Below are 25,926 nucleotides of genomic sequence, written 5' to 3'. Positions count from 1 at the left end.
GCTCCAGAAACCAAAGACATCCTTTTGCAGTCTTTTTCTGCCTCTTTTAGTTGCATTGGACATGCATGCTCCTTTTTCACATGAGCCCATAGAAGACAAGAAAGCATTTTTTTCTGAGGCAGATAAAACTGCCTACCTAACACATTTTACTAAACTTTCCAAGACAACTTCTCAGTTGGGCTAGCCGGGAAACCTCAGCTCCGTCTGGATCCGTGGGTTTTGGCCGATGCCACGAAATGGCCGCAGCATCCGCTGCTCTGTGGCGCGAGGAGTTCAGTGCTCCTGTCACCAGGGCCAAACCGAGTCTTAGCTATTGCCGATTCTGCTGGAAAACCTGGAAGAAGCGGGTGGGTGGCCAGGAAAAGCAGTTCCTCCAATGCTCTTTAGGAGGAGGACGCGGAGGGCAGCCCAGCACCCCTGCCGGGGGGCAGGGAGCAGGATCCGGGCAGGCCCCGCACACGCACGGGACACGAGGCCTTTCCCGGCAAAACGCAAGCCCTGCGCGTTCAGCAAGAAGGGGCTGCGGATTCCGCGGCTCTCCAAGCGCTCGGCCAGCACAGAGGCACCCCGGGCGGATGGCACGTGCTCACACTTCAGCCCCGTGCTCACAGAATGGCTCCATTCCCACTGTTAGCGCTTGGCGCCACGGGCCGGGTTCCCCGACGTGATCACAGCGTCAGCCGGCGATCCCAGGTGGTTCCGAAACCCCCGATCCCGGGATGTTTCCGCAGCTCCGTCGCACCTGGGCAGGCTGGGCCCGACCCTGGGAGGATCGATACCTTCGATACCAGGGAGCCAAGGAGGTGCCGACCCTGCAGCTGCTCAAACGCAGAGCAGCGTCGGTGGCCGCAGCCGCCTCCGGAGCCCGCGGCATCGCGTCTAGCTGGAGTTGGACGTATAATGATCCCCAGCAGGAGGGAGGCAAACCAAATAATTCCCTTCTGGCTGCAGAAAGCATCCCCTTTGCCTCAGAACAGCAATTACTACCCTCAGCTGCTTCAGAAATTAACCAGAACAGGAATTATTATGGAGTAAGATATTTCTCCGTAGGTATCGGGATGTTGGTTTTTGCTCCATAAAAGAGCTAAGTCAAATAATACATTCAATTTACCTTTAATCAAAATGCATAACTGTAGTGCCTTCCTTACTCTTTGCTGGTAGCTGCTCCTGTAGATACACAGGAAAGCAATTAATTAGTGCAAATTTTAGAACAGAAATGGCTATGCAGATATAAATCTGTGAAGATGCTAAAAATGTCAGGAGAAAAGTAAGATAAATGTCAATGTTATTAAAAATAAACATCCACTTAGTGCAACATTTACCTAAACGTTTGCCAGAAAAACAGTAAATAAAGAATTTACGTCCAGATGTAACAAATCCTCAGCAACTCCATACACAGGCTCCAAGTGAAAGTCCCCTCCTGTATGGAGAGGCAGCCTAAGAGCAAAGCCTTATTCAAAACAGTGATATTATCTGTGCTAGTCCTCTGACAAAAGTGGATTTTATCCAATGTACAGTGACTTTATAAACACTCCCTTTCCTTCCACTAGTACTGAGTTTACTTTTCTAACATTTCCTTCCACATCTACCCCTGTGCATTATCAAAACCTACACTGTGGAGTACAAGCTTTGGTAAAACGGCAGTGGGATTTATATTCCCATTTCCATCCTTGAAGACTTCCGAGTCGCAGCTCTGCAGGATGAAAGGCTGAGGCCCCAGCAAACGTGACCTGCTGTCTTCACCCCTGGGTGTAAGTCCGTATGCTCCTCCCCTGCCCCGCCGCAAAAAGAGAACATCTTCTGTTAGACACTAACAGCTATTTCTTGATCAAGATGTGCAAGGGTCTCACTCAGAAGGCTACTGCCTCTCTTATCAAGCAAACTGGCAAGCTCAATAAGGGAAAACACATAGAGCTGATTTGACAAAACCTCAGTTCTTAAGCCAAGGTAGACTGACATTATCAGGACAACCTTTAGTTCCTTATGTTAAAGAACCCATACATTTCAGCTGGAATCAGTTGTTCCATTACGTTGCTTGGGATCAAGGTCAAGATGACAGACCCATATACCTTGATGTACTTTCACATAACAGGTCAGCAATAAGGATTTTTTTTTTCCCACTCACTGATTAAAAAGCAGCATTTAGAGGTCCGAAGAGCTCCTCCTCTTCCTCTTTAAAAAGCTCTTAGACACAGATTTCTTGGGTTTACTGGTTCTAAAATGCCCAGATTTAGTAGCTGTCCTGAATAACCTTCTTCTCTGTCTGCTGCTTCAGTAGGAAAATGTCTTAATTTCATTATATCTGTGATACAGCTACGTTTTCTATTTGCGGGAGATGCAAAGATTTGCACATTTACACAGGCTTGAACATCAATCTTAGGGGAAACCACTGGTGTTGAATCAGCCTTCAGGTTCAAGGTCCTTGCATGTGAGCAGTAGCTGGGAGCCGGGTTACAGCTCTGCCCGAGCTCATCCTCTCGGATCTGGGAGGATAACTTCACCTTTAGAGCCGTCTCTTTGCTAAGCGTTTCTGCAGCCTCTGCGTGATGGACTAGGAGGGAGTAGAGAGGGCTTCTCGCCAAAGCGATCTAAACCTCTCCTAAATTAAAGTAGAATAAAGCTTTGTTTCATTTAGTTTGGGTTATTAGCAAGATTTTGGATCGCTTCCCAGCTCGACCAGCCCCAAGACGCTGCAGCACTCGCAGCAGGGGCAGGGAGACGTCGGCTCCATCTCGAGGATAATGACCCAGAGCAGCCAGTGGCCTCGATGCATGGGCAGCCCCTCGACCTGCAGGGCTCCGACAGCCCGGGGGAACCTGGCGCTGACGCTGTTCGTGCTGACAGGCCTGAGCGAGGTTTGGGAACTCGGCGCCGTTGCCACCTGCGTTTGCCTCTGCCGTGCACAAAGCGCGGCCGGCCCGCGGCTCAGCCATCGCCAAGGAGGAAATCCCGGGTGTCCGAAAGCCGCAGGGCACGTGTGACAAGGTACTCTCTTATTTTTTCTCAAATCCACCTATGCTGGCTTACTTCTGACCACGTAAAACTGCAGCTTGATATTTTGTGAAGTCTCAAGTTTTACAGTCTGAGCAGGCTGTAGAAACGCAGCTTCCTCACAGAGAGAAGAAACAGATATTTGCACCCCCATGACGTTTGCACTTGCATAGCCCAGATATTATCAGTTAATCATAATACCCCATTTCCCTAGCGTCCCTGGGCTACCAAAGCCATCCTCGTTCCCTGCTCCTTCTTCCAGCACTCAGCACAGCGTCAGAACGGCCACAGGGGCGTCCTCTAACAAGTTTTTGGACGTGCCGTGGATGTTTCTGTGGCTGTATCACATGAGATACCTGCAAGAATTCATTCCCTTCTTGATACTTGAGCTTACTGCAGCTACTTGATAAAACACAGCAAGAGAGGTCGGTAGAAAGAATGACTTTAGCCAAAAAAAAAAAAAAAAAGTGCAGTTCTGCTTAGGGAAACGCAAAAGATGCAGCAAATTGTTCTGTTGTTTCTGTGAGCCCCCCTCAATAACACTTTAAAAACCATTGCAGACTTTAGTAGAACCAATTTCCATTGATGGGAACCACCTCTCCCAGTGGAAAAGATTTGGAAGTTGCAATCTGAGAGTGAGCAAGCGCTCGCTTTTGCACAAGTGCGAAAATGCAATCGCAGAAAGTTTCAGCAACATTTTGAAACCTGAGCCCTTGTTTTTTTGGTCGTAATATCGCCCTCATGTTCAATCCAGCTGACCAAAGCTGCCAGTCTGTAGCGTTATGGATGATCTCATGGAAAAGCAGCTCTGGGGAGGCTGTTTCTCCCACAGAAGACTTGAGACGCAAGCCCTCCTATAGTGAGGCTACGAATGGTGCGTGCTCAGCGCTTTGGAGCGGTTCCGGATCCGAAGGCAGCATTCCCCGGACTCACCAGCACCAAGCCCATGGAGTTGTGCAGCCAGATGCTCTCGGAAGAAGGACGGATGGCGTGTGAGCGTGTGCGTGTTTGGGAACGTGTTTCGCAGTACAGAAACAAAAGAGGAGGGGAAAAATGTTTCCCCTTTTAAGGACACATACATAACCACCACAGCTGGAGTTACCAGAAAAATAACATTTGAAGGGATTTCAGAGCCTGCCCAGGGAGTGCGTTAGGGTAGAGGAGCTCCCACGGCAGGGGCACTTCAAAGCCTGGTAAACAGGCTCGGATTAGATAGAGAAAACCACAAAAAGGGAATTAACCGCCTTCAGGATCTCTTGGGTTTTGGAATCCAGCTCCTAACAGCTTAAAGGAAATAGATTTTCAGCCCTTTCGAAAAAATCCGGCACTGGCCACTTACCAGCGGGGCTCAGGGCGCTGCCCTGGGCCTGGCCTCCCGCGCATCCCGGGAGCGACGCGGCCGCGCGGAGCAGCGCCGGCGGATGGGGCTGCGTCACAGGGACCCGGGCGGCAGCGCTTGCCAGGCCGGGCACAGAGCTCGCCGAAAGCCCTCTCCGTCCGCACGTGTTTGCAATCTTGGTTTTTTTCTTTTCTTTTTTTTTTTACACAGGCATCTCCTTCCAATTCCAAAATACAGATTTTTTTTTCCTGCAGATAGCCCAGCTGGAAGGGTATTTTCTTATAAGCTTCTTCCTTTCCAAGTTGCTTATTTTCAGTTTAACTCTTGCTCGGTGCTCTGTCCCACTGGGCTACGCGTGACGGTTTGTGCTGCTCTGTGACCGTGGTAGAAACGTGACCTCTCCTCTGGTTATCCTCTGTGTATTAGATACGGCCACCTCTGGATAAGCCGGAAAATTCCAGAGGGAGCGCTTTTGGAAAGAGAGTCTGTGCCAAGTGCCATTCCTGAATTTCTCTCTTTACAAGGCAAACATCTGCTGTGGTGCTTAATTTACTCATTTTCCTGCTGTTCTCATGCATCAGAGGAAACCCTAGCAGGAAACTTCATCAGCAGCAGTGGCTCAGCTTACGCTTGGGCATTCCAGGCATGGATACAGCACACCCGGCCCCTCCGCCATGGCACATCCCGCTGCCCCCCGCAGCGCTGGCTTCATCCCATGCCGAGCCCGGTGGCGAAACCCCGGGGCTCAGGAAGCAATGGGGGATCTGCCCCGGGACGCGGTGGGGTTGGGATTTTGCTCAGCCTCCTCGGTCATGAAACCGCCTCCCCTGCGCCCCACGGCCGGGGATCCGACCCGGCGGGGCCGCCAGCGCCCTGGGAGGCAACAGAAAGGTTCCCGCCACCTTTAACGGGCACCGAGATAGATTGCCGGCGGGTGAGAACATTTCGTTTCATAAGGATGACGTTTCAACAGCCACTTACGCTGCCTTTTTCACCTCTCATTTCCGCCCCCCACTTTTTTTTTTCCCCTTTCTTATCCCTCGTTCTGATCTCAGATGTTGCCAATAATGATTTTTAAGAGTGGGAGGAAAGAGCGTCCCATCATCATCATCATTCAGGTCTTCTTTATATTTCCGTATAATTACCATTTAATGTGAGCAGTAACTATGGAAGAAATCTATCAAGAGAAGTAGTCATAGGAAAAAATATATACATATAAAACTAGAAAACATCCGGTTACTGTACTTGAGAATATGGCATAGTTTCAATTACATATGCAGTTAGAACAACCTCTTTGCATGAAGGTAACCTCCTTGACAGGGGATACTCTTAACCAACTATCTGTGACAGCAGACTTGCACTTAATGGACTAGTGTGTCTCCAATCCATATATTGAATTTATTACTCTTCCCTTTCCACATGCTCTTACTTTCTCTCCTGATGTTTCCTGTCACCTCCCTACCCTTGCTGCATCAAAATGTTACACGTGGCCACCTCAGCTTTTCTTTTACGCTATGCTTAGTTTCCGGATACCATTCCATAGGGCACCTCCAGGAAAGGGGCCTGCAGCTCCTACTGTTGCCTGTTTGCTCTGGATCCCAGTCGTAAAGGCAGTTTGTTCCCTCCTGGACGAGGCAGGGCACAACGAAGGAAAAGGCTGTGCCGCTAACCCAGGCAAGGCGCGTTGGATCCAAGTCCATCGGAGGCCTCTGGAGCTCAGCGTGAGGCGCCCCAGGCCGCGTGGACATCACTCAAACCACCTGCTTTGGTACCAGTCACCTGAATGGTGACCCCTGAATTCGCCCCCTGTTCTAGTGACGGCTCTCTTGGCTCTCTCTAAGCCCTGTCCTCCACATGCTCTGCTTGAACACGGGGCAGCCCTCACAGCATGAACTCTGCCTGCCCTGAGGGCAGGGCTGAAACTACTGTCACAATTATCTGAAATATCAGCCAAGGGCTTCCAGCTCCAAGCATTGAGGGGAAAAGCAATTCAGTCCTGGCCTTCCTGCCTTCCAGGCCTGTTCTCCCTCCCCTTCCTGTGCTTTTTTGTTTTTTAATTCCAAGTGTATTTTCAGAGTAATGTATTCAAATGGAAATGAATAATCACCCACTTAACAAAAGTCATTAATCCCCCATAAGGACACTTCTACACAAATCTATTAATTCTCATGTCAAAGTTTTCAGAATTAAAATACGTGTTTGATGTAGTAGGCACTACCTATTCTCTTTAATTAAACAACCTCCCACTGCTGAAGCGGGTAAAATATTTCATTAGTCACCGTCCTTGCAGAGGAAGTTTCTGACACACACAGAAACACCAAGCCCCAGCTGAGGTTGCCCATCTCCCATTAAATCCTATTTGTAGCAGAGGCAGCAGCAGGGAATGCATTTCCTTCCATCTTTAAGGTACATATCTGAAGAGAAAATTGGGCCGTTCAGATTTATATTCAGAATATCCCTGGCATCCTCCTTCACAAACTAAAAGGTAGTCTAGATGAACAACAAAAATAAGTGGTTAACAACACTGCTAGTCATCTGAAGGACAACAGATCACTGACCTAACATGGAACACGTTTGTAGCATTAATGCAATTTCCAAGCAAATAAATATCCATTCATTATTGCGAATTGCACAATTTGAAGGCAACTCTTCCAAGAAATCTGAGGAGCAGAAGGATACACTGGCTGTGCAGTGGTGACGAAAGGAAGGCATTAGATACATTTACACTTCTGAATGCTTCAAAGAAGTGGAAGAAATGGGAGCTTTAACAAGCAGGTGGCAAAAAATATAAAGCATCACTTTTCTAATTCTCTAGTTCTGTTTTTTAAATCCCTTTATCTTTGGACATGTTTCTTTTCACGTCTACAAAGAGCTTGTACTGTGAACAGAAATGATCTCATCATATTTTTATTCGCTATCATTCATTTCATTCGCTTTCATAAACAGAGAATGAAAACATACCACTCTTGTGAAGAAGAACCTGCAAGCACCCGATGCACAAGGACACAGGGGCGTTTGTGGTGGCGCCCATAAAGTCGTCCTCTTAGTTCCGCGCGCGGTCTTGAGCTCTCCCCCACGGCATGCACAGATCCAAAGCACATGAGGGTGCGGGGAGCAGGGCAAACAGGGGTGTTACGGTGAGAGGAGCAGGGCAAACAGGGGTGTTACGGTGAGAGGAGCAGGGCGGAGGTGTCAGGACGCACTCGGCACGTGCCCAGCCCACGTGAGGGACGGTGACTTTGGTCCTGCAAGCAGGCAAGCAGGAGGGCCAAGCACTGGGGAGGGTGGCTGGCCCAGAACAGGGCTTCGGTGATTCATGGTTTTGGACCCCGAACTAAAAACTGATGATTGTTTTGAGACTTTTAAGCTTATAGGTCATTTTGAGCAAGCTTCTCTTCCCTAAGTGCGTGCGAGTCAAGCCATTCCCCAAAGACACGGAGGCCTGACACCATCCCTTTTGCTGGAATCAGATTACAAGGAAAACTTGGGTCATCCAAGAAACATCATCTAATAACAAAGTCATCCCTGGTAGTCCCAGTGGACCTCAGTGTAGGAGGCTGTGAATCACTGAAGACATGGGAAAATGGCAGCAAAAGAAAGGGTGGGAGAAAAAAACATAAAGACTAGTTTGCACCAGATAAACAGGTGTAAAGTAACTAAATCCTTCTGCAAGTATTTGCCAGAATCCTATCCCTGAGCAGAACTCATTGCTCTTTCCTTTAAGTGGCCAAGCCCTGATACCAAATAACCCATAGTGAACTCCAGAGTAACTGCTGCAATATTGTGTTTGTGGATCCAGTCAGCTCCCATCAGCAAAGGCAGGCACATCTCGGAGCAGCAAGAACTGAGAAACTGAAACCAAACGAACAAGAACCACCCTGAAATGGCTGAGCTTTGGCCAAGTTTTCTGCTATATTACTATGCCCTAGCAATGATAACATCAAAGTCAATGAGATGAAGACAACCATTCGTAATCTACCTTTTTAGCTCATTCACATATTGATAAAGGTTTCACTAGAACGATGAAGCTAGTGACAGTCTTGAAAACAAGTCAATACTGACAATGGAGAAGATGCCAGAGGGACGACTGCCTGCTCTGTAATTCCCAAAGGCTGACGGAAAGTATGATTCTATAAGCAGAATGTGTTTTTTTCATGCTAGCTGATCAAAGATGAACAACACGTGCAAAGTCCCTATGGGATGGGAATGTAAGGTCCAAGAGCACAGTTACAGTAATATCATAGCATTCCTTGGAGAATGGATTTCATCTGGAATATGTAATAAACCAAAGAAAACAGACAAACAAGAAAACAGGAACATCTTTTTTCTTCTCCAATCTGAGTTGTTTTTGTCTTATAAGTTCAGAAGAGGTATAATATTCTGCAAATTTTTCATAGTAATAAGGCTTTGTCCATTCAAAATATATCTATCATTTAAAACATTTCTCTTTGGGTATGACAAATAGCATTAGGAAAGGGAGCTCTGGAGTGGGAAGGATGAATATTAAGAAGTAGAAAATCTTGCAAATACCCTAATGAGTATATAGCAGAAAACTTAGAAAGTCAGGCTCACTTAAAGAACAGTGCAAAATTTAATACCAAAGTAAGCATGAAATCCTCTTTCATATGACATTTTCTTTGCAGATTTGGTCTCATCTCAGATTTTTATCCTTTTTGCAAGAATGGTGAAGTGAATATGCTTTACCTCTGGTAATTAAGAAAACACAGATGTGTAATTCAGTCAGCTTCCCTGGAAAAAGGTTTACATTTTTGATCCCCTGTCCTTTAAAATTAGGCCTCTTAAAATTATAAGGGTAAGTGCATTCATACTTTCTGATGTCAGATAGAAGTCAGTAAGAAATGAATTGTATTAGAGTTTGATCCAAAGCCAACCCTAGTCACTTTGATCTTCCCATTAAATTTCAACCTGCCTTGATATAAGCCCTTAGACATCATGCAAAGTAAATGTTGATGCTCTCTGTGGTTATTGCATAATGCTGTGAGGCTCTTTTGCAAATTATTTTCTCTTTCTGGATCTCTGCTTTAGTTCACTCTCCATTAAAAACTGAATCGTTATCAAAGTGACTATCAAGGTGCCAAATACAGGATATGAATCTGCATGCAGCATCTAGATACAGAAATCAGCCGAGAATACCAAAGCTGGGGTAGAAGCCTAGAAGCAGTTTTCAAAAATATTAAGTAAATGCTATCATCTTCTAATGCACAAACACACACACACACAAACCAAAAAAATACACCCCAAGGCACATATATGCTTACCAATGTAGTCAGCACCACTGTGGTTTAGTAATTTTGTGTCTATGCTTGAATAATTATGCAAGAATCTTGCTGATCCTAATAATTTACATATTTATATTTGATTGGGAGAGGAGGAAGCAAAGACAAATTTTGATGTAGACTGAAAAGGCCAAGGCATAGGCTAATAGGAACAACATTCAGAAAGCAAGCTCTGGCTTCATTAGCTGTTCAGTACCTGGTCATGTGTCATCTTAGATCAGCATGAAAACATTCAATTGATTAGATCACATGTTATCATAGGTTACCATCAAAATACTGCTTTTCCTAATTCCTGCTGAAGAATATCCAAGATCATGAGAAAATAAGGTGTATTTTAGCCCAGAAATGAATGAATTAATTAATAACAATAAAATAGAATAAAAATAAACAATAGTATAAAAATAATAAGAGAAGAAAGAAGAGAAAAACTGCAGGTATGGAAGAGATTCACTTTTTTTTCAACAATTAAATTCTCATGCTTTAAAACAGAAGTACCACCGTGAATTTCAACATTCTTCACACCTTACACTGCCATAACATATGCATGCTCTTAAGTGTACTACTACAGTTGTATGATTAAAAGGGGCCAGAAAGGCCATTAAAATCTCTGTATTAAGAAACTCATTTCAGAAATGACAAGCTCTGTATTTCACCTCTCCTCCTCAGCAGCTTCCAGTTCGGCACATCTGCACGTGGATGTGGAGTGGCAGCAATATTGCTCCGCAGGGCCCGTGTCGCTGTGGCAGCAGCGCCAACATCCTGCATTTTCTGGCTGCTGCTGCTGCTGGCAGATGACGGGCTCCCCCGGGTAAAGGGAGTGGAAACCCAGGTGCTCTAGTTGGTGTGCATATGAACACATGAGTGCCTGAATTTTCATGTTTAATGGGAGAGGCAGGAGAAAGAGGGGAGACGAACAGGAATGGGGTGAAATAGGATCAGTTTCTTTCCAGGTATCAGATTTCCAGCTTAAAGTTGGAGCAAATTGGACAAGCACAGGTTACAGAAGGCAAAGGGATGTGCTTCCTCAGGCAGCCAGGCTGTCAGGAAAACTGGAAGAGGGCATGAGTATCTCCAATGCAATCATGGATTTAGCTGCAGGAGTTCCAACAGTGGCCGGGAGCACCAGGCCCCTCAAGGGCCGCAGCCGCCCGTCAAGGGCAGTGGACAGGCAGCTCCCCAGGCAGCCGGAGCCCTCCCCAGCGAGTGCCCTGCTGCGGATCGGGCTGCCGGGGCCTGTTCTCCCGGCAGCGCCTCACGCGCTCACCCTGCTCACGGGGCCGGTGTGCGTCGGCCCCACAGCGCAGGCCGCTGCCGGCCTTGGTGAGGCGGCGCTGCAGCCCGTGCCCGCTGGCCCCGCTGCCGCGGGTGCCTTGGCTGCGCTCCGCAGGTTGGAACGTTCCTTAGTTTGGTGTGTGGGTTGGGGCGGGGGGAGTCTGTATTTCCTTTTTTTTTTTTAATTATTATTGAAGAGTTTTGTTTACAGTATCAGCTTCCTGAATGCAGGTTTATAGCAGGCCCCATAATTATGGCAGTCGCAATAAACGGTGCAAACTCTCATTTGCAGCAGCTGCAATGATGTTTGTGTAGCCATTCATAGGCCAGCACGCCGCCTCCGGCACAGCAGGCTAAGCTAAGCGAGCAGCACCGCGCTGCGAGCGAGTCGTGTCTCCCCACTGAGCACAGCTTCCCTGCGGGACCTCGTGGCGTTTCCCTCGCCACCGCAGCGCGGGCGCCTCGAACTCTGCACCCTGCGTGCGGCGGGGACGAGTGTGGAGCGGAGCAACCCTGCCTGCCCGTAAGGGCGGCTCTAAAAAGTATTCAGGACGGGAAGAGTTGAAATAGATTTGTGGAAAACGGAGTAGGGGAAAGGAGAAAAGGTGGAGCAGGAGACAAAGTGCAAACGGGCAGGGAGTCAGCACAGAAGGACAAAGCTGGGATAAGCAGGATTCCTGGAAACTCAACCAGCTCCAAGGGAAGAAATGCCAGACCACATGGAACTGCCCTAGAAAATTTCACCCATCTGAGTCACAATAAAAATCTCTTAAGTAAGAGGAAAATAAAGGAAAAAAAGGTTTGACATCCACATGGTGCCCCAGCTCTCGATTCAGAACTGTATTTATCACCCACAACTTGCTTTTAGATACTTTTCTGAAGGTGTTTGGTTTTGTTTTTCAAAATTTTCACTTGTTTCAAGAAGCTAATATTCTGCTAATGCTGAGGAAATGCTCCTTCTCTCCTGGCTCTGCATTATATAACAAGCTCCTCCATTCTTCCAGGTTTAAAATGATTCATGTGCAGTGATCGGATTTATGCGGACTGCAACTTGGTCCCTTTCTTTGTTGCTCTCCTAAAGGATGCCCAGAGTTTACTCTGTTAGCACAACAGACTTCACAAGGCCCAACAAAAAGAGGAAAGCAGCTTCAGATTTTTGTGTATCTGGTTCTGTGTATTACTGGTTCACATTCAGCACCTTGGTCCTCATCTTGAGCTCTTTGCTTCGCTCAAACCACTTGCACAAAGGCCGTCTACGTTATGGGAATCTCTTCCAACAGAACCAGCTGCTCTCTCCTCAGAGGAGACAGCTCATTGCAACACAGAGATCAAGTAACACATCAGAACCCACTTTTCTACTGAGATACAAACATGAAAGGATTTTCAGCAGGAAAGCTGCCACAAATGCCAACATGCTCACTTTTTTTTTTTTTAATGCCTTAAAATCCACTTTCTGTCCTGCAATTCATATCCCTGAAATGTTCTTCTGAACAAACAGACTGTACACAGGGGAAATAAAAGGGTTAAGTTTAACTTGTACAAGTTAGGTGTGCATATGAAGACGAAAATAAACATTCTCCTCCTCTGAAGGGAATCAGATACTTGCTTCTCCTGCTGCCTGCCTGCTGGTGCCCTGACTCCTCATTCTTTCTTGCAGGATTATCATCATTTACTGCTTGATATTCCAAATATACCAGCAGCCCACAACTGAAGGACTCCTTTGCATTACAAATTATAATTGCACTGAATGAACTATTGGGTTTTTGACATAAAAAGATTGTAAAAAAAAAAAAAAAAAAAGGAAAAAAAAATCAAGGTTATATTAATTTGATAGAGTTGAACCGAGGTGAAAGACTGAAGTCATTTACCCAAGGTACCCACTAATTAATTACCTTACAAATGCATGTATCCTATCTGATGGAAATCAAAATTAAAAAAAAAATCCCATTATTCACCACCAGTTTCAATTACAGTAGGGATTCCAATTCCAGTTAATATATTCTCTGTGGACTGGCTCGCACCCAGAGAAAATGCATCTCAAGACAAAGCTCAGAGCAAAATCTGTCTTGAAAACTTGAAGGAAGCTTTTAAACCCTTCCCTCTTAAATTAAAAAAATGCCACATTTTTCCTTTTTTTGAGTATTGCTACTAATATCTAGAGTACAATATTGTGATGAAAAATTTTCCTTGTATTTTATTTTTAGACCTAGAATTAGATATCTTAGACATGTAGATACAGCTAGTGGTCACTACTGGGAGAAAAAAAAATCACCTTTCCAGGAGCCAGGACTAATCCAAGAATCGCACAAAGTTTAATTCCCTAAATAACGGATGCTTGAGAAGTGTTAAAATGGTTTAAAATGAGACATTGGCTTGTTAAACTTTCTAACTCTTCATAGGCAGGTGCCATATGATGCCAAGCGGAATTCCGCACTCAGTTCACTTAAGAAATACAAGAGAACGTTCTTACCTGTAACTTTTTCCTAATAACTGTCAACTCCCACTGCTGAAGATAACCTGTCAATTTAACATGTCTTTTAAAAAAAAAAAAAAAAACAAACTCCTACTCTTAAAACACTTAATATTACCATATGTGAAGGAAGATGCAAGGAAAAACTTGTCTAATCTGCAGTTACATGCCACTTGTCTTAGCTTCCTTACAAGCTTAGGTAGACATCTCAAAAAGCAACAGAGGAGACAAAAATCTATTTTATAACACAGAAAAACACATACTTTAAAATATAAAAAGTAGCATAAGGTTCCAGAGGCATGCAAAGGACCAGAAAATATTACAATTTTCAATATATATTATATAGAGATTATATTTCACATTAGCTGATTCATGTCCAAAAGCATACTGTTTGCTGGATTTTCAGTTGAACACAGCTGATGTATGAAATAACCTACTAAATCAGAGAAAAGACAATACCTTATTGCTTTTGTAAGATACTATTACAAGAATATACAAATATTAGGCATTGTTATTATATAATATAGTTGGTAAACATTTTGGTCAGATTTGCAATATACTTGCAAGAACAGTATTGCACAATTGATTTGTTACTTCTTAAAAGCCTAGGAGTAACTTTCAAACAGAATAGCAGCATTTACCTTTTACTCTGAAACCGGTTTTTCCATGTGCTCCAGGTTATCTATAATGCTAGTTAGGACTGTGCACTCTGCACTTTTCCTATTTCACACTTTTCCACCTCTTAAAAAGGTATTCAATTTTGTAAAGACTGGAAAGTTTCCCAGTTCCTAGCACTTTTTAGGAGCTATGAGTTATTTTTCCCACACGCCTTTCAGAAATCAGTGGCATAAATACGTTAACAAGTTTCCATTTAAAAATGAGTAACCCCATCCTATTAGGGTAAGAAAACAAACCCTCCAGATTCAGCTACTGAAGACAGCAACTTTCCTTTACGTCCAATTTACTGAAAGAATTTAAGACCAAGAATGATGAAAAGCAATTCTAGATATGTGGTAGCCTTTGGCAAGGCAGTTGCCTGACCTAATACAAAATAAGCATGATCTCTAATTTTTGTTTTATTTTGGTATCATTTATGCAAAACATGGCTCATTTTTTAGGCAAAGCTGTATCTTGGTATTAAAAAAGGTTTGCTTTATTATAACAAAATTTGTCATTCTAAATCTTCTCTACATTGGCTGCAGAAGACATGGAAGATCTCTATTTCTCCTTAGTAATACTATTAAACTGGGAAATAAGTTTTACAATGTAGGAAAGCTACAATAAAGGCTTGGAAGAACAGCAGTAAACTTTAAGGATTTCACATAAATTTACAAGACAAAAATACCCGAATAGAGAACACTAAATAGCATCCTTTGAGCACAAGGGTCTCTCTTTATAGCCCACTAACTATATTCATGCTAATGACTCAACCACGTATCTTTAAACCCTCTTCCCTCCCCAAAACACTGGCTAACCAATCCCTTTGCTCAATCCCTTTGCATTTATCATATGGTAGGACGCTGCAGGTTTACCTGTCATGCTTTCACTTCACTCCTTAGCTCAGTTCTGTCTCCGCACCGGTCACAATAATACATAACACACTAACTACATCTCATCTCCTGACATTGCGTAAGCCACCTACAGGGATAAAAAGAGGACAAAGAAACAAGACCCGACCTACTTGTGTACACACTGGCTAGCTTTTACCTGCTAACAGTAGGAAAAACAATGCTTCTCAAGAGTTTGCTGGACCAGCCCTAGGGCACTCGGAGGGCACACGTTTTCGCAGATCTGGGTGCAACAAGATGTCAACAGGGAGGAGTCTCTGGAACTAGTTCAGTTCCCCCCGGCGTGTAACTTCCTTGAAACCAGAGCGCAGCAGCTGTTGCATTTTGCAAGCAAGAGCAAGCCCTTCTCGCGCCCCAAACCAAAACGGCCCAGCTGCATTAACGCTTCCTGCCGTCCTTCCCCGCCAGCCCCTCAGGCTCGCATTGAGCCCGGCACTGGAAGCTCAGGCTTCCTCCAGTTGGGATCTAGCTGGCAGCCCCGGCCAGGGGAGCCCATCGGAGGCTTGCACACCTTCCCCGGTAAAGGTCCCGGGCTCTCAGCGCCTCTGCCAAAGGCGGCGGCAGCAGCAGCAGCGGCAGCAGCAGCAGCAGCAGCAGCGCAGGCACTCGCTCGAGGAGCAGCAGCTCCTGGCTGTGGGGCTCCGGGCCTCTCTGAAGCGGTAGCGGACAGGCCCACCCCTCTAAAAGCTTCTGATACAGAGCAACCTCGCAGACCAAAGAGCTGGGAGGAAGGGCTAAAGTGCAGACGTTTCAGGAGAGCGACAGCCGCAGCATCCTTTCAGCTCAGCATCTCCTTAGCAAAGGAGCGCTATGGAGCACAAGGGCTGCGAGGGGTAAATTCAGGCGTGACAGGATTTCAGCAGGTTTCTGTTCTGTGTGTACGGCACCTACTCAGTGCCAGAGCTACCTGGGGCTACAAAAGCAGGCAGAATAATTGGAGGGTCATCAAGCGTCACCAAGCTCCTGGAATGAGAAGTAAAACCATGCATCTCAGACTCCCATCTCTGCATGGACACGATGGCAACTGCTGTGAATTCAGTGAGTTTCCTCCCATTCCTACATCAACAGTGTCATGGCAAGGAACTTTACACAGCTGTACAGAAGTAATACTTAAAAGCAGAATTAATGTACCTGCACGAATCAGATAGCAGGGGGAAAGCTAATCTGAACAGTTTGAAGAAAAATCATCACTTCTACTCCATCAGAAGTGTTTTGAGCCTTCAGTGAAAACTGCAGTCAGGTAACCCCCATTCCAGCCCCTCTCCCACACACCCCGCTCTTTGAGAAAGCAGCTGTAGGCAGCTAAACAATAAGGGAGCAGCATCCCAAAAGACAGAAAAAATGGGCATGAAGGGGGAAAATAAAAACAAAACCTACATTACCTTGTCCTTTTCTTCACCAGTTAGTGCTAGACATTGCTAATGCTTTGATCCAATCCAGAAAATAAGGTCAAAAAGGCAGCAAAACCTACGGAAAGGTATCTTAATTTGTAAAGACTAGGAACGATTGAAGAGCTAATAGTAAGACTGCTGAATGGGCAGCACATTGACTGAACACAGCAAGGGCCAAAACAAGATGTAGCTTGTTTCAAAACGTGATCTGAGCTGGTCATTCACCCTGCTAGGCCATAAATTAACTAATTGCTCCTAACACACGATACCTCACGAATTCACACCTCTATGCACAAAAGCCATCTGTAAAGCATGAGATTTTAAAAAGCACGACTTTATAAACCTGCTGAAGTATAAAACTCGTGAGGGGAAAAAAAAAGCCAATTCTCTCAGAAGTTTATTTGATTTGGTTGTAAGTAATCAACACTGGAAAGGAGTCAGGAAGTAACGCTGGTCAAAAGAATCTAGGAAAAAAAAGAGGAAAGAGGTAACAACGGGTATTAAAAAGACTTTGAAGATAGGAAATGAGGAGACTCTTTCAAAAATGAACAAATGGTTAAAAAAGGGGATGGAGGAGTTACAGTAATGCTTACTGAAAAGGAAGGACATACCTTTATATCATTCTTCAAAATAACAGAGTCAATTCATTCAAAACTGAAAATGCTTCCCATAAAACATGTAATGGCCACATGTAATGGCCACACATTATTTAGATTCACCTAAATAAATAACTGGAGCTGAGATGGGATAAAATTACATTCTCTGCAGATCTTACAAAGGTTAAGAAGAAACCTTTCCCATGGAGAGTTCTCCCATAAATGCCCACTTTGGGGCCCTTCATTACATTTTAAGCAGCTGGCATTTCTCATCAATTTTCTAGGGAAAACTACTGTAATTCTTAACATTCTGAAATTAAAATATCACTGTATTAAAATACCAAGGTAGAGGAAGGGCTACAGATAACACACAACTACTCTGGACTGCTCTGAATCACTGCCTGCCTTCATTTCACTGGACCAAGCAGAAGCTTCAGTGCCCTGATTTAACTGCTAATTCAGAGACAGAAGAAGATGCAGCACTGTGAAGTAAGTCTTCAAGAGCAGTGGAAAACCAGCAAGTGTGTAGAATTTCAAAAATTCTTCTTGCCACTCAGGTTTGAGAAAGCCTGAAGCAGTAGAGCCTCTGTCTGCAGTGCAGGCAGATCTGCTACCCGGCTGAAACACGACGTGGCCAAGGAATGTGTGTTAACAGCCAAAAGCATCAAGGTAACCAGAAAACAGCTCCACCACGCAGTTTCCATTAAAGCAACGAAGGGACTTATCACGGAAGCAACCAGGGGTCTGTAGTCACTGCCTCCTGCCCAACTATGCTCTGCAGTTCAAATGTTTTTCTTTTTAGACAATGCAAACTGCAAAATAAATTATTTCATTATTTACTCTCTTCCACCTTGCTAAAGCAACAGCAGGACTACCACCCAAGGATAAATCCAGTACTCCATCATGACATAATACCTTTTTTTATTACAATAGCCAAAAAAATGAGTATGCAAGATTTTGAGATCTCAAGATCCCTTCTTCAATCGCAGGAATGTGCCATCTAAAGACTGTATATTTAAACCATAAAGGAGTTTAAATGTAAAGAAAAGAGAAAAAAAAATGCATTTTCTGCATAAACATTCTGTGTGTCTCTTACTACCAACCACACCATCCTTTGTAAAACCTGAAGATTTCGCTCTGTAAAGCAAATATATATATAGTGTTGGTAGCCCACCCCACCCCATCCCAAGATCAGTTTTTATTAATCTTCTGTATTAGTGTCAACAATCAGCTACAGATACATATTACTTTGAGAATTAAATACATAATTGTTTAATTCAAACAAGCAGAAGGGCAAGAGGAAAAAGCATTATGTGGATGGCACATTTGGTTGTAGATTACCAAAACATTCAGCCTTTACAATTCAATGATTCTTTCTCTAGTAATCAACTTTCAAATAAAATTTCTCTTTGTTGCAATTACAGACCAAAATACACTAGATATTTTTTTTTACTACAATCTTACCATAGTAGTTTAAGAAGTACTATTACAAAATGCTTTAATTAGTGTACTCTTTACAAAGAGTCAAAGAGGCAATGTCATAGCAGAGTACAGTGTAAAGAGTGCTTCTAGGAACTAGGAATTTTTGTAATATACTACTTGGTAAGCAAAATAGCTACAGAACTCACAGCCACAACTGTATGTCTACTATATCTCACTTAATTAGCTGGAGCTTCAGTGCATTCAAACTGTGCCCGATGTCTCTTAACGAAGAGTTCTGTCAGCGTGAGCAATTTGAACAGATTAACACTGTTTTGAATTGAAAACACCCCTCCTTTATCTGAACTAACTATGTAAACGTACACAGAAGAGGGGAGTTTAGAACTCAGTCATGGAAGTGAGTGCTTACAATGGCCACCTAAGTGAAATTCTCAATCTGAAGGGAGGTGATCTGAGATTAACAGAATCGAAACACAAAGTAGGCAAACAAAAAAGGACAATAACAACCAACAGAGCAAACACTTTAGAAAGAGCCTATTCTTTAAGCCTGCTTCAGAGAGTAGATTGCTCTGCTCTAAAAAAGTGAATTTAGGACCTAAGGCTTGGAAGTTATAAGAGGCCTAGGAGACCGAGTCCATCTTCAATGTCACTGAAGTGCTTTCACAAGATATAGCTTTTCCCCGTGTTCGCTGGTGAAGATGGGAGCCTTTTTGTAGTGTTCCACCAATTCATCCATAGTATTAAAGCGACGCTGCCCAATACAATAGACATTGTCCACGAGCTGCACCTTGAAATGTTTGTTCTTCCCCGATGCCTTTAGAGATACTGAGAAGTCACTGGGCTGTTGAAAAGAATTCAGAAAGAAAAAAAAAAGAATCACACAAAAGTGAACAAAATGAAGACACAATTTTGTGGTTTCAAGGACAAATTGTGCAATACAGTTGATCATAATTTACGCTAGTCTTTGTTCCACAGTTCAGTGCTTTAGCCACTTAAGAAAGCCAACAGTCTATTATTCAATAAATAATTGCCATCATTATTAACATGCACAGTTAAGTCAGTAAAGTGAAAGCTCCCCAGATACGCAGCCTGAAGTTGCCAATTACACGACTAAATTGCAAATAGATCTTAGTAACTCAATCTCAAAGCATGAGAATGTCCAGGAGAAGAGAAAAAAAATAATCATTTATGGCTCCTTTGATAGGGTGACCCCAGAGAAAGCAATTACCCCAATATTGCTTGGGTGAGATGAGGAAAATTTCCCATATCACCCTTTTCTTTATTACTATTATTTTTATTTTGAAGGCCATGACCACTAGAGGGCCTTTCTTGCTTTGTATTGCAGGAGAAAACACATTCACCTTTTATCTTCATTACCACACATATGAAAAATAATTTCTCTTACTGAATACATCTTTTACTTAAAAAGACAAAGCCATAGGATAACAACACAACACAGATCTCGCCATCAGACCGTCACTCACAAAAGATAAAATGTAAACACTGCTTAAGCAATTTAAAACGGGACAATTTCGCATGAGAAATCCCTCCAAGTCTCAGCAGTTGGTGGCTCTGGAGGTTGCTTTGCTCCGTGTTCTCCGGAATGGCATGCAGTGCAGAAGGGGGAGCAGAAGCTCCTACGCTAACATCATCTGCACCTCCTGACTGAGGAGACCCAGGCAGAGCCTTCGTGCCGCGGCCCTGGCACCCCTACCCGATGGGGACAGCAGAGAGCAGGAGGGAGCAGCAGGCACAGCCAGCCACAGGGACAACACAACTGAAAAGGATGTGAGTGAAAAACACCCGGCAGTTTGTAGCGAAGCTTCTGGCGCTTGACGGAGAGGAGTGCTGCCTGGCACCACCCCGGGGGCCTGAACTCCGAAGGCAAGCGCTTTTCTCAGGAACTCCCTTTCCTGCGTTGCTCGCCCCACCTCCACACCACGCTGCCGCTTCTCTTCCGGCTGCACGACAAAGCAGATGAAGAAACTCACGCAGCTTAAGTGAGAGCCCAGGGGCTATGCGGGCGCAGCGCGGCGCGGCAGGGAGAGCCCCCGCAGCCCGTGCTGCCAGGGGACCTCCCTTCGCGCGGCCACGGCCTCAGCACGCGCCTGGGGCTCAGGCACCTGCTTGGTGTGCAACCCGCGTAAGCTTAGGGACAGTACTGCTGTCTTTTCTTGTTCCTGCAATGACTGAGGCCTAGGATATTTTACCAGATTGAGCCAGGCTGGCTTTGGCCTTGTGCAGCACCCCAACGGGGTGAGAAGCCCTTCAGCTCTCACGCTGCTTAAACCAACAGCCAACTCCTACATCCCTCCTCTTCCTCAAGCCGCCACGCTTCACATCCACAAGCATGTTAAAAGGAAGAAGAATAAAATGCCAGTATCGCAGCGCCTTGGCCTTGCCAGCGAGCCCAGAGGAGGCTCCGCAGGGCTGCTCGTGCAGCTGGTGCAGCCCGCAGGGCTCGCGGTGGCAGGCCTGGTTCAGAGACCGGCGGTGGCGAGGGAGAACGCTCCCCGCGGCCCAGGGGTGGCCTCCGTCGAGTCCCCCTGCAAGGACATTCCTTCTGCCACTGCCTACGGAGGCAACGGGGGAAAGGGAGGGAAAGAAACATCTACTGGAATATCCCTGGGGCTTGTAATGCTCCACCCGAGGTGCGTCTCAAGCCCTGTCATCTGCCCCGTCTGAAAACTGCTATTTTAAGCCAGCCCCAGCTCTGATACTAGAAGCCCTGCCGCAGAAACGTCAGAAATGTGCCTGCAAGGAGCTCCTGCCAAGGCTAACCTGTTCTCCATACCTACCCTGCTAGTTCAAAGCTAACCCAGTTGCATCAACACTGCGCTGTGATCAAGGTGACTACAGCGCAGACAGAGCCCCGGGCTGCCCACGCGACGCAGCCACGTAGGCCTGGCATCTGATCGCGGTTCAGGGGACACCTTGGCAGCCGTAGGAAACGCTGTCCTTAACCCGTCACAACACGGGCAGGGAACCAAGCAGCGCCCTGCGCCAGCACGAGGCTCCGCGGCCAGCGCTGCGTGTGGCCGCGGGGCACAGCGGCGTGGGGCACCCGCACCCTGGTCACTCTGCTCGAAACAGGGGCCACAGCACAGGGCACGGGGAGCCTTTCAAAAGGGGCAACGCAGAAAGCAGTACTGCAGGACTAGCTCATGAGCACTTCAATAAACAAGATCATCAAGCCTAGCTGATTTACATGCTGATGCCAGCATATAAAGCAGTAATTGCAAGGTCCTATCTAAAACTTCAACAGGAAGGTCGTAATCTGAAGCAAAAGCATTTTTTGTTTTTGAAATAGGTGAAAAATTTATCAAAAAGGTTTAAAACCAGCTGAAAACCAATGCTTAAATTCACTCTTTAACAAGGTTTTAGTGTTTTCTAACAAAGCACAGCTGCTTTCCCCATGCCAAAGTTATGAGTTTTCAAAGCTCTTTGTACTTGCAGAGAATCATGATCTCCGCATCGGAAAAGATGCCCACAGATCGGCCTCAAATAGACCTTAGATATCTGATCCACCGTGCTCGTCCTGTTCAGTGGCCACGCTTAGACCTCTTTGAGGCGCCATACACAATACCTTAAATACTTTTCCTGCCATTTTAATTACAGCTTTAATGAATGACCATTCTCCTGAACCACTGACCATTCTTCTCCGACTCAGAGCTCTTTATTAGATCCACGGAAAAATAGAAGACATTATTATCGTTCGGTTTCCCCAGAATATATGTTACAAAGTTTATTCTTTGGGTGATCTAATTCAACTTTTTTAAAAAAAAAAAAAAAAAAAGAAAAAAAAAAAAAAAAAAGAAGGAAATATAAAGGCTGATCTAACCCTTTTGAGAGCCCTCATCCGGCACAAGGAGATGGAAGAGCTTGAACAGCTGTTGCACAAACTCTGAAACCCTTTACTGGCCTCAGATCTCTGAAGTCTACAGGATACAGGAACAAAGAGCAAAGGCAACTGGACTTGCATCTGCTTTTTAGTTCTTTCCCCCGCAACAAGCAAGCAAAATGGCTAAAGCCTATTTAACAAAAATCTCTAGATAAACTACTGTTCTCCTAACTTAACATTACCATCCTGAAGTATGTTGGTTCAGTGCAGCTTGAATTGGTTCCCTGCTGTCCTCCTTGGATTTGTTCCATGTCTGTTTGTTTTATTTATTTACTGCTTAAAATTTTTGTTTCAACTGCTTGCCAATTTTTCTCCCTTCTCCCTCTTAAATTAATTGCTACATTTGGATGTTTGCACACTGACTTTTCCAGGAATAGAAGCTATCATACATCCTATAAAGGTACATTAAAAGTAAACTTTAATCCCTAGAAAGTCACTCATGATTCTGCAGAATTAAAGAGCATAGCTTCATGGCAGGGAGCCTATGAATATTTTTGTACGGTCATAATTGGAAAGACTTAAATCTGAAGCTAATTCAATTCCTAAAACAGCAAACCGAAGATTATCTGACACGCATTTCCAGTTCTTCAGTCCAGCTGTACTATTTCTTAAAACTGGTTCAGATTCCTGTACTTAACTCTTGCCTATGACTAGGGCGGCTGGTGCTGTCTGTATGTTGGAAACAGCAGGCGGAATCATGTGTCCTGAACATGGCTCCTTTGGCTATGAACTTGGTATTTTCAAAAAAGGTGAAAAAGACTATCGTGAGGAGAAGGTGTAAAGTAACACAATGACAAACAAGGAAAAGTGGGAAAAAAAGTTTCCTCTTTACAGTCTTCACGTGCAAATGAAACAAGACAATTTTATAATAAATGGCAGTACTGGGAAAAACAACCTTCTCTGAACAACTTTTACTGATATAACTCAGTTCTTTTCATTTCAAACCAGCTTCTCTTCCTTCAGGAAGAAATTTCCTCCTATTCACATTCTTCAGGTTATTCCAGTCCCCTGGAGTTCAGATCTGCTGCTACCCTGGAGCTGCCCAGCTCCAGGCAGCTCCTTCAAGCTCTACAAACTGGCTTCCCTTCACTCCTGCTCAGAAACAAAGACACTCAAGTTACCCAACCGAAAACAAAAACAAAACAGTTCAAAAGTCTAGAGACAAATTGGAAAGAACCCTACAGGAAGATTAACAATTCCTTTACCTACGCCTCATCCCCACCTCATATACTTTCTTCACATATATTAAAAGCTCTTCCCTCTTATGCAACATTCATTATGTTTTAAAAACAACTTTAGAAACATGAATTAGTTCCACAGATACTCACGTACAGGTCTAAATAAACTATTGGGATATATTCTTAAACCTGTCCTGTGTTCGTCCTTCTCTGCGCTGTGGTCAGTCACAGTGTGTCACAGAACATGACAAATGCTTCAGTTTTGAAGAGCTGCCACTGCTTCCGTCAGGTGCTTTAAAGCCACCTGAAAATACTGGACATGTTAAGATGCTACCAGATTTGCCCCTCAGTAGCATTTAAGCCCCCAAAGTCATCCTTCCTGCCCTACTGTCGCATGGCTGGTCAAAGCGCACCCATACGGCCTTCGAGGACTGACAGAGTATCAGCAGGATTGAGCCCTTTCTTCCTAAAGAATAACGGCTCCTACGCTGCCCTTCCGCCCCAAATGACAACACCTCCTTCTCCTTCCTGCCCCCCAAAGGAAACCACAGGTCTCCCAGCCCCAGCAGGTGACCGCAGGAGCCCTGCAGATCCGGAGAGAAGCTCCCCTTGAGGCCTCCAGGTGCTTCAGCCCCAAGATGCAGCAGCCAGGGCGCCCGTGGCCCTCCCGCATCACGAGCTGCGAGCGCTGCTGCGTCCCCATAGCTCTGGCAGGCAGCCAGCAAACAGAGCCCCTTCCTGCTCAGGGGCAAGCCCGAGCAACAGCAGCCTTCCCTCCAAATTCACCCCTGTCCCCACCACCAGGCCCAGGGGAATCAAGATCTTGGACCAGGACTGGGAAGATCTTCAACCCAACACAGCTTGGCAGCCAAGACTCATCCACCTTGTGCCAGGGACATGAAAAACACGCAAAAATCTCTAAGGAACCCTTAGTTCACAAAGGCCAAGAGAGCAAAAGCGGCTCTGAAGAGACACGGCCGCCCTAACCAGGGATACTCCACCTCAACTCCTCCTCTGTATCTCCGAGCATGCAGAGGACAGTGGCTGGGTATGAGGGAAGTGGCCAAAGTTTTACCAGCAGGTATCAGTGCCTCTTGCATCCATCATGGACTTAAATAGCTCAGACAAGCTTATGATCCTAATAAACACTACAGCAAAATTAAGATAACCAGACTTCCAGCTACAAGACAGAGTTCATGGCAGTGTATTCACCACAGCATGACCCCTTAGATCTAAATATAACTGCGGATATTTTTGGCTAAAGGAATCTATCTGTGGGATAAGTCTTTTAATTTACATCTCACAGAAACAGGTGAAAGCCTCACACACCAGTAAAGATTAAAACGAAAAAATAAGAGACTCAATCAATTGAAAAGAGTATCACAAATCTCATGTATCCAAGAAGAGCTTTTCATAGCTAAGAGAGACAAGCACAAAATTCAGTGAAATATAGGGAAAAGCATTTTATACAAAAGACATTCAGTAACTATGGTGATGGAGGCTAAAGAAAAACCCTAAAATAGGTCAAAAATCTGGCAGAAGATTATCAGGGACAACTCACAACTTTATCCATGTGAGGTCCCTTAGCAAAGGACCAACCCCTGTATCTACAGTTTTGATAGAAGGGTTCATAAAAAAATGTATGGGGAAGGCCTGGGATGAAACAAGAAGAGCTAGAGAGCAGCCTGGTCCTCAGCCTGGTCCTATAACCACCTGTTTGGTTCTGATCCTGCGGACACGTCTCATGGCCTCTAATCTGTAGTTACTCATGAGAAACGGGATATGTGCCAGGATTTTCAGAGTTATTTCTACCATCTTCTTTCTTTACCGGATAACCAGTTGAAACAGATCTTTTGTTAGCCATCTCTTTTTTCTGTTGCTATCACTTATGCCCACCAGCTTGCTGTATCATTCCTGGTACTTAAGAAAAAAGACCCCACAAGGTAGCAGTCTCAATTATTATTACTATTATTATTTTTAAATAATTCACATGCATAAACAAATTAGGGAATAATATAATGTATAAAATAACTAAAGCAGGTAACTTTGGTAAGTATTAAAATGTCTCTTTAAACCTAACAGAAATTAAAATACTGAAGTGATACAAATTCTGAAGTGGAATCAAGCATGCATAACTACAAAGTATTTCTTATTGCTTAAAAAAAATAAAAAAGCAAATGCAAAATCCTCAAGGTCAGATCAGGAGCAAAGGGAAAAAAAAAAAAAAAAAAAAAAGAGCAGACTTCCTCAGTTCAGAGGACAGTCACTCTAGCTTTTTGTCCAAGGAAAACTGCTGTAACATGGAGTTCAATGAATTTCATGAGATTCCAATAAATGCTGTATGCTGGGAAGAACTTAAAAGACCACATTCTGAATGAACCTTTTTGTGCTCCACAAGCAACAATTCCCCCAGCAACAACGAAGACAGTCAATTTGAAGCTGAATTTGAAAACAAGTACATTTAGCATCATGATGTCATATTA

At 44.7% G+C, this 25,926-nt stretch overlaps 1 protein-coding gene across 2 annotated transcripts in view; it reads right to left on the bottom strand.

The window, feature by feature from the left end:
• Window positions 1–17,828: 17,828 nt before the first annotated feature.
• NCK2 (NCK adaptor protein 2) overlaps window positions 17,829–25,926 on the bottom strand; it is a 51,013-nt gene continuing 42,915 nt past the window's right edge. For both annotated transcript variants that reach the window (XM_088530380.1, XM_088530385.1), the window contains exon 4: window positions 17,829–19,205. In XM_088530380.1, coding sequence (XP_088386506.1) covers window positions 19,011–19,205 — 195 coding nt within the window. In that variant the 3' untranslated portion in view covers window positions 17,829–19,010. The remainder of the gene's footprint in view (window positions 19,206–25,926) is intronic.

This window comes from Tinamus guttatus, unplaced genomic scaffold (assembly GCF_059628265.1).
Source record: "Tinamus guttatus ecotype Peru unplaced genomic scaffold, ASM5962826v1 Tinamus_guttatus_pri_ptg000030l, whole genome shotgun sequence".
Lineage (NCBI taxonomy): Eukaryota > Metazoa > Chordata > Aves > Tinamiformes > Tinamidae > Tinamus > Tinamus guttatus.
Note: the sequence above shows the minus strand (reverse complement) of the source record. Positions and strands in the feature narration are given on the sequence as shown.